The 8,991-nt window shown below is 48.4% G+C and overlaps 1 protein-coding gene across 2 annotated transcripts in view; it reads right to left on the bottom strand.

Annotated features, from left to right (window-relative positions):
• Nucleotides 1-238: 238 nt before the first annotated feature.
• ASH1L (ASH1 like histone lysine methyltransferase) overlaps nt 239-8,991 on the bottom strand; it is a 35,059-nt gene continuing 26,306 nt past the window's right edge. For both annotated transcript variants that reach the window (XM_010723937.3, XM_019623127.2), the window contains exons 13-27: nt 8,810-8,971; nt 8,546-8,640; nt 8,157-8,314; nt 7,167-7,319; nt 6,670-6,724; nt 6,436-6,568; nt 5,728-5,976; nt 5,243-5,329; nt 4,941-5,031; nt 3,840-3,978; nt 3,090-3,262; nt 2,521-2,687; nt 2,093-2,133; nt 1,419-1,720; nt 239-660 (exon numbers count right to left, since the gene is read on the bottom strand). In XM_010723937.3, the coding sequence (XP_010722239.1) occupies nt 569-660; nt 1,419-1,720; nt 2,093-2,133; nt 2,521-2,687; nt 3,090-3,262; nt 3,840-3,978; nt 4,941-5,031; nt 5,243-5,329; nt 5,728-5,976; nt 6,436-6,568; nt 6,670-6,724; nt 7,167-7,319; nt 8,157-8,314; nt 8,546-8,640; nt 8,810-8,971 (2,097 nt within the window). In that variant the 3' untranslated portion in view covers nt 239-568. The remainder of the gene's footprint in view (nt 661-1,418; nt 1,721-2,092; nt 2,134-2,520; nt 2,688-3,089; nt 3,263-3,839; nt 3,979-4,940; nt 5,032-5,242; nt 5,330-5,727; nt 5,977-6,435; nt 6,569-6,669; nt 6,725-7,166; nt 7,320-8,156; nt 8,315-8,545; nt 8,641-8,809; nt 8,972-8,991) is intronic.

Below are 8,991 nucleotides of genomic sequence, written 5' to 3'. Positions count from 1 at the left end.
GACCAAAGGTACACGTGTGGCACCCTCTGCACACTCAGGGACGTTTCTCACTTCTTGGAACTTGTGCAAATCAGAGGCCACGACTTTAGGGCAGCCCTTAAGGGCCTTCCCCTCCCATCTGGGTTTCGTTCACCATACGGCAGCGGCGGTGCCAGCAGTATCTCATACAATCACGGGTTAATTGGTGACATGGGGGGCATCTCAGTGTCACTCCTCAGCCTTCTGAACCTCCCCATCCTTTTTTCTTTTTTTTTTTTTTCTTCCGCTGAGTGGGAATATCAAGCAAAAATAAATTAAATTTGACCATCCTGGACAAAGAACCACGAGGTTTTTCTCAGTACCTAACATCAATACAAGGCACGCCCAACAACACACACACCATAAGAGCACTGCAGAGCAGGGCAGGGCGACCTGCCAACCCAGACATCTAAGTGCTAAACTGTTTGTCAGTTTGTCAGTTTGCTGCTGCCCTCTTTTCCTTGGCTGGTGCACAAGAAGTTGGGCTCCTGCCCTCGAGTCCTCAGCAGACCTTGTAGCAGCCTCCAGACCACGGCTTCCTCGTGTGACATCACTTTCTGAAGCTGCTATCCGGGATGCTCAGAGTGCGTCTCCTCAGTTTTCTTCCCGATCCTTCCTCCAGCAAATACGTGACATCAATAGCTGCAACAGACCACAGGCCAGGGGTGAAGATGGAGACACCAGAAACACTTCTACCATTTCCATTTCGTAGCCCTTTCAAGGAGGGCTTCGCTCACAGTGACACCAGAGTCCTCTAGACAAGGCTCTCAGCAGCCTGGTTTGTTTGAGGCTATCTGTGTCCTCTCTAGGTCACACCAAGAGTGCTGCAGCACGACAACCAGTCTGCAGAAGGCATAGAGCAGCAAGCAGAGCACAAGCTCTATGGGCAACGCTGGACATACAAGGACAACCTGCAGCAAAACACTGCTGCATCTCCACTGTCACAGCTCCTAACGACACTGCAGTTAAAAACAGGGACCTGCTTAACCACGGCGACCATCACACCATCACTGCACAGCTTAGAAGTGGAAAACCCCAAAAAATCCCACCAAAAGAACCCACGCTAAAAGTCAAAAATCACTTTCCAAAGTCTCTTTGTGTCTGTTATGCTTCTCTGCTGTCAACAAGGAGTGATGGAGGGAGGGAACGACTTCAGAAAGTCTCAGTGGTTGCTTAAAATATCACACAGAGCTGTCTATTAATTTCATTTAGGTACTGAAAAATGCTCCTTTTGCAAAAGAAAACATCGCTGCAAAGAAAACCGATTACACGAATGGTGTCTGCTTGCAATATTCAGGCAAAGGCATTTCTTTCATCAACGCAGCCTGCAGCGAGCAGAAGAAGAACAAACCACCAAACTGTGAGAAAGGCCGTTGTGTAACTACAGCTTAAGACCTCACCGTTTTTCCCTGGGATTTTCTCTAAGAGGTTGAGGAGGATTTGATTGAGTCTCTCTCTCTGGATGTGCCGCCTCTCCTCCGGACTGCACGGCTGCCGTGTGTCAGCAGTGCCTTCTTCTGCTTTTTTCTCTGTTTCAGAGCTCTCGTTGGGAACTGCCTCTTTCTCTGGCTCCTCCAGGCTTGGAGCCTCACTCCCAGCTTGCTCCTGGTTTCCTAACACGTCCTCCATGAGCGGAAGAGGTTCTTCCTCCTGGTTCAAGTCTTTGATCTGTTGCTTCGCGCGATCCGATTTCCAGGATGACCTGGAAGAAAAACAGCATTTAAATTGTTTCAGGCTCCAGTGGAACACAGCAGCCCTGCCTGCTTTCAGAGCACCACGTGCTGAGATCAGATCCCCCTTCTGGCAGGGAGGCACACGGGCTGGCACCGCTGTGCTGCCTCTGCCATCTCCCACACTCAGCTCTGATAAGGAGCAAAATGGCTCCTGTGCTCCTCCTTAAGTGCAGCGCCCAGGAACAACACCAAGGCTGCTGCTCTCCCTTCTCCCTCATTCCCTTTTCCCTTCCCGTTAGTTCTGGCATAATCTCTATTTACTATTTCCACTGCACTCGGGAGATGGGTAGGAAGAACGTGGGGCACCCAACAAGCAGGATCACCCATCTCGTAGGACTCACCTGCCTCCATTCCTCTTGTAGTTGTCTGGTACATAGTGGGGCTGGAACAAGAACAGGGATTATGGTTAATACCGAATGCTGTGTGGTTCTGAGACACACAGCATCACCTCAGAGCTGCAGAATTGCTGCTGAAAAGTGAGCTTTAAGGTTTTCCCCAGTCACAAGGAATTACCATCTCGATTTCTGTCAGAAACCACAAGCTTCAGACCTCCCCATCGCCATTCACTCAACATCTGCTCAGTTTCAAATTGCATATTCTCTGCATAGAGTCACTTTTTCTTTCTGTGCTTTGTTTCTAGCCAAATTTCCATCCAGCCTGCGTACACTTATGTGTCAGTTCCTGAAGGTTTGCTGTGCTTCATGCACAAACAGAGCCAGGGGCCTCTCAAAAACACGTACACAAGTAAAGAAGCTGTGAGAATACGTACAGAGAAGTCTCTCTTGGGAGTGAGTCTCTTGGGGAAGTGGTCGAAGGCATAGGGCTTGGTGCAGACGGGGTAACGATTGCGGTGGATCTTGTAGAAGAGATGAGCTGATTTATCCAGGCGGTAATCACAGATGTACACGTCCTGCTCCTTCACACCTTTTGGCCTCCCTGCAGATCCAGAACAAAGAATGTAGGAGAAAAATATGAAGCAGGTTGAAGCGAAGGCACAAAAACCAGACGCAGTGCCAGGGAAGCAGGGCTGCGGGTGCAACGGCAGGCACTGTTCGTCCCCTTGCTTCACTTGAGCACTGCACACATTTCCACTTCGCAAAATCTGTACGTTCACATCAAATATTTCCCCACATTCACAGAAATTGCTTTCACTGCTCTCTCTTTCCCACCCTCACCCACCACAGCACCACCCTGCTGCTGCCTCCTCGCTCCTTGCACAGCAGAAATCACAGCCCCAGAGCTACAGACAGCACCTGGAAGCTGCCTGCTGCCTTTTAGCAGCGGGAACTATTGTTAACACACAACCCAAATGTGATTCCTAAGCCTAAGTTTCCTTACCTTTGCAGTAGGTGTACAGGTCAAGAACACAGCACGTTCCCACCACAGCCTCTAAGGGGATAATTTCATACAATGGCACCCGGAACAGCTCATTGTGATAAAACTTTCGAGAAGGGGAATGATGTGTTTCATGTGGACGGAAATAATGATGACCAAATGCAAAGCGTTCCTCTCTGCTCGGAGATGTGTAGGTAAGAGAAAGAGAGAAACAAAAGAAAAAAAAAAAGAAGACTATTTCTATAAGCCTGTGATACAACTTTCTTTCATGCCCTCCTCTTATTTTTCTATTATCTATCCTGCGCTTTTTGCAACGGCTGCGATGAAAGGGGAGCTCAGATGAAAATAACTTCATCCCCTCTGCTAGGGGGACGGTGCTCCCACCGTCATCTTTATGAACACAGCAGATTTACTGCGCTGCTATCGATAGGGCACAAGCATTTAATCACGTTACAATGCCTTCGCAAGCCAGTGCTCGTTAGCAGAGCCAATTCGGCTGTCACTGCGTATTCTCAGCCCCTTCCAACAGTGAGGGAAATACAGCAAGCTGTATCTCTTATCCCATGTTCACACCTCCAACTGGACGTGCTTTGACTTCACAGTAGTGGAGTACATGCAGAGACAAGCAGGAAATCATCAAGCCTTGGCAAGTTAACCCTGCTCAGCCCTGCGTTTTTAAGCTAAGACCTCCACAGAGCTGCTCTGTTCTGACAGGTGGGAATGCCTCACATTCAAAAGGTGCCTTCAACGTACTTCTCATTTTTCCAGAGTTTTTCAATGCGGAAAATATCGAGTTTCTCCCTGTTGATGTGGGACAGCAGCCTGTAGGACTGCCGGACCGGGTGTCCGTCTGGAGTTCTGCGGCTGTCTCTCATCAGGTAAACACAATCACCTGGCAATGGGCACAAAATACACACCTGTAAAGAACTTCTCATCAGTCCAGCAGAGTAAAAGGCTTCATTAAAACTCATGTGACAGAGCTAGCTAATTGAGAGCTACCTAATTCAGAGGGCTGGAGCAGCTCTCCTATGAGGAAAGGCTGAGGGAACTGGGCTGGTTCAGCTCGGAGAAGAGAAAACTGCAGGGAGACCTGATTGTGGCCTTCAGTGCTTGAAGGGAGAGGATAAACAGGAGGGGAACGGCTGTTTGTGAGGGTGGGTGGTGACAGGACGAGGGGAACGGTGTTAAAGTGAGACAGGGGAGGCTTAAGTTGGGTATGAGGAGGAAGTTTTTCCCCCAGAGGGTGGGGAGGCACTGGAACAGGTTGCCCAAGGAGGCTGTGGATCCCCATCCCTGCAGGCATTCGAAGCCAGGCTGGATGTGGCTCTGGGCAGCCTGGGCTGCTGGTTGGAAACCCTACACACAGCAAAGGGTTGGAACTGATGGGCATCGTGGTTCTTTTCCACCCAGGCCATTCTATGATCCTGTGGGTCTCTCTGAGTCTCACTGAGTCTCCATGTGTCCCTACAGGGGATCTGTGGGTCCCTATGGGGTCCCTATGGGTCTCTTGGTGACCCTGCACACAGCAGGAGGTTGGAACTGATGGCCATCGTGGTTCTTTTCAACCCAGGCCATTCTATGACTCTATGATTGCAAAGAGTGATGCAAAACCAATGCAGAAGCAATGAAAGGAGGAAAGATGATAATCATTTGCACAAAAATATTACTAGCAGAGAGCCGAACACAAGGCTGTTAGCCTGAACTCAGGTTCCTTACTACGTGTCACTCCCACAGGAGCAAAGAGTGCAGCTTTCTAATTCTACAGGGATGAACGTTTGAAAGGAGGTGATGCCAGAGATCTGTGCACCCCTGTCTGATGGAAATCACGGCAGCCTTTGGAGGAACCACACACACCTTGGCGCAGCAGCAGCTCGTCCCGCAACAAGCAGATGTAATACACACAGCCAGGCTGGGTGTAATGGGGCCGGGGAATCATGGGAACCTCCTGGAGGAGAGAAGAAAAGAGATGTTCAGTGGCACTACAAGCAGCGATTCCCATTTGGAAACACACAGATGTGGATAGGGAAGAACTGGCAACGTGTCGAGAAAACCACGCTATAAGGAATCCCACACAGGCCGTGGCAGTGTTAATGCACGTAAATCAAACAACTGCTTCAGTCTGTAGCTGCAGTGATGAATTGATTGCTGGTTTTTACCCTGTTCACGGATCGAGGCTCACACTGCTCACACAGGTAGTGCTCCACGTCAGAATTCACACCCATACAGTCACAGTGCTGCCAGACCTAGGAAAGCAGAGCATCCCAATTAGAAATTCCTGTGACACACCTCATTTATAAATCCTACTTTCTCAGAAATATTAAGGAGGGCATGAAAACAAGCTTCTCAAAGACAACTAAAGACTTTCTCCAAGCTATTTCACGTGGTGGGAGACACAGACACGATCTCTATGCAGCTGCTGGTGCAGAAGCTTCTAACTGCTCAGACCCTGGCTGTGCAGGCCAGGAGTTTGTGGCAGTTTCAGAAAGTGACAGCCCCCCCTTTTTTGAAAACGGAATCTCTCAATCCTTCTGGAGAGGAAACGAAGCTCTGAGGAGGTAACTGAGGCAATCAGCTGCAGGTACGAGTTCCACTGGTTGTGGTGAACAGAAAAGGGGCTCCATTTTGCGTTCCCCGGCCTCACCATGCACTTCTCACACTGGATCATGAGTCCTTCATCTTTGTAAAGGCCACAGATGCAGCGGATGACATCTTCATCCTTCTCGTGCCCATTCTCCTTCTCGCAGACTGAAGTCTCACTGCTGTCAGCCTCGCTCGCTGTCTCTCCCACTATCTCATCAATCTGGGCAGAGGCCTCGTGGCGGGCGTTGTAATACGCCTTCCGCAGCCTGCACACATCACGGCCGGTTGGAGACTTCCTGCCGTAATATTTCTGAATGAAGAACAAAAGAAAGAGTTAAAAGCTTTGGATGCGTCTGCTTTTCCCTCTCGGGTTCCGTTCTTTCAGCGCACTCCTCCTGTTTGTTTGAATGCACTCTTAAAGATGCATCCACCGGTGTGATAACACGACCGTGGGCTTGGCCCGAGCAGCAAGACCACCATCTTACGTGTGGCACTAAGGAACAACTCAGCCCTGCCCAGAAGCACTGCAGTTTCTTTAGGTTAGCTACTGACGCACGTTTTTTACCTTCTATTTGTCCAACCTACGGCAACAAAAAGCACTCAGAGCAACCTGAAGCACACAGACTGTCTGATCTTCAGAAAAGGATTATCAGAAATTCTCTTTCTACACAGCATCTTTTTCTCTTTTGTTCCTGTGAGTCAGGAAAAGCGTTCAGCTCGGATATACCCTCACTGTGTGCAAGAGCCTTAGGATCAGACGGAGCCTCACCTCTGCGTTCCGAAAGACCTTCAGCATGTCCCCATCAAAAGCTTCCACAGTTTTGTAATAGCCAGTCAGGATCTGTTTCTCAATGGTGGCAAGGTCCAGTGGGTCGGAGATCTTTTCGTAATAGTCTGCGTTTCTAAAACGAGAACGGTGTGTGCAGAATGTCATTTGCATCAGCATCTCAAATGGATGCAAAGCCCTTATGGAACACTATGGGTTACCCTGAGCAGAACTTACTTCTTCTTTGGGGGCAGGTTCAGGAGGGGAGCTGCCAGAGCCTGCCTGGAGGAATCTGCAATGGGAACACAGTTTATTAGCACAATTACTGGGGTGAAACTTGGAAAGTAACTACCGACATTCAACTTAGGTTTAATAAAATCAAAAGGCCCTTCCACTATCGGGGAACTGAAATCAAGTCGGTGCCAAGAAGTTGGCTGCTCTGCTCAGACTGTGTGAATCGAAATGCAGGATGGGTTCCTTGAGGTTTAAATGGCACCGTTTTGCTGAAATACTGAAAAAAAATCGATTTAACAGCATTATCTGCAGATTGCGGTGGTGGAGAATATGGTTGAGGATAATATTGGTAGCAGGAGGAAGGGGAAGAAAGGGAAAAGGTTATTTAAAATCCTGACAGAAGCGGTTTTTTATATTTCTAATATTTTGCATTCAGAGAATCCATTGCTCCAGAGGCTGAAAAAGTCTCCATGGAGACCTTTCAGGGGTGTCACCTTCACCTTTATAGGCTATGATGCTGTCACAAATCTCCTTGAAGATCTGTGCCAGGCGGGCAGCACGAGCCACTTCGATGTTCTCTTCAGCTGCAGCCAAACGCCGCGTCCGGACTGAGCGGGCGGTCTGAAGGGCTGAGAACTGGGTCATGAAAACATCTGAAAGAGGGCAGAAAGGAATTACAGCTAAAGAATTCCACTAAAGACTGAACTACAGTGTTCTCTTCCAATGCAGCAAGTCATTACCCAGACCTAGGACAGGGAGCACTGGTCAGGGGAGCATAAAGAACGGTGACACAATCAGCTTTTATGTATTAAAACAAACTCTTCCAGGAAAAAAAAAATAGAAGATAATAGAGCTGGACCTTCCATGCTCCTTGCAGTCATTGTGCCATGACAAAACACTGCCTAGAAACATCATCTTCTGCATGAGAACTGACTGCAAGACGCGTAAGTAATTGGTTGTGTCTGTTCTGTTTGTCTTTAAGCTCAGCATCTGGGACAGCAAAACCACACATTCCTAATATTTACATCATATTTAAAGAAGGAATTGCTCATTTATCTTCTCCCATCCAGATCCTTTTTTCCCTGCATACAGATTTTTTCCAGAAAGAGCACAGTGCACCCTTCTGTTCTCAGCATCCTTGTTTTTCTGTCTTGCCTGAAGTCCTTCCTACCAGAACTGAAGGTTTATCACAAACAATAATACATTGCTTTGGAAAAATGAGCCTGTGGGCTGGCTGCTAGAGACTGCCTGATTCCATCCTAAGGATATTCCAGATTTCTTTTTTGCCTTCCTACTGCCATCAAAGAATGTTCAAAGTATTTGATGGTGCTGGAGCAAACGCAGTCTGTCATTAAGTTCACTGCAAATACTCACTTCTCAGCTCCTCAGAGCTTACAGAGCAGAACAAATTCTGTGCAGGAGTAAAACTCTCCTCTTTTGGGTTCTCAGAGGAGGAGAGCAGCAACCTGAGGACTCTGTGCTGGCCTTACCAGATTTGATGTTGCCATCATCCCGACAGATTCCATTCCAGCGACTGTACAGCGACGCCGTATGGATGTTGTCACTGACTTGCTTCACTTCCTCTTGCTTTTGTCGAATCTTTTCCCAGTTTCGCACCAGAAACACGTGGTGTTTTAACACAAAATTCCTACACACACAACACAAAATTCAAGAGTCATCTTCTCGCTCCGTAATTAATACCATCACGTGGCAAAAAAGACAGACGTGCAGAGGTAAAGCTCTCATGGCTGTGGTGAGGAATCCCACCCCGACTTCTTGCTCAAGACTTCCCAGTGCCCCATCCTATAGGAAATATCTGTTCAGCATTTGCACAACCCTCAGTTCCCGAGGGGAAAAACACCGGTGAAACTCTCCTCACCTTTCTCTGTTAGACATGGGCTTCATCTGCAGCTGTGGTGTCAGCCTGGTGGGTGCGTTCACGCTTTCGCTGGGCTCCTCCGGCATGTGGCCCCTCTGGAAAACAAATCATCTGATAGACAGGAAAAACCGTGCCAAGAACTGCACAAACCAGGAAAAGCAGCTCCTTGGGGTAGAAAATGCACCATTTCTCTTTTTGTTATGATGCTACAGACTGATTTCTTGTCATCTTTTGCCCATGAAAGACGCTGCCTTTACTACTTACTCTCTTCTTCAGTTTGTGCTTGGACTTCCTCTTCTCCTTCGACCTCCCGGTCCTCCTGTGGCTGCTCACAGGCTGGTTGCTTTTGTTTGGAAGTCCGTTCACTCGCTGACTTTTGCCCCCAATTATCCCTCTGCATTTCTCAAACCCACACTTGCAGAGTTGCTTTGGAAAAACAAACAGGG

The sequence above is a fragment of the Meleagris gallopavo genome, chromosome 27 (assembly GCF_000146605.3).
Source record: "Meleagris gallopavo isolate NT-WF06-2002-E0010 breed Aviagen turkey brand Nicholas breeding stock chromosome 27, Turkey_5.1, whole genome shotgun sequence".
Taxonomy (NCBI): domain Eukaryota; kingdom Metazoa; phylum Chordata; class Aves; order Galliformes; family Phasianidae; genus Meleagris; species Meleagris gallopavo.
This window is presented reverse-complemented; position numbering and strand designations above follow the sequence as displayed.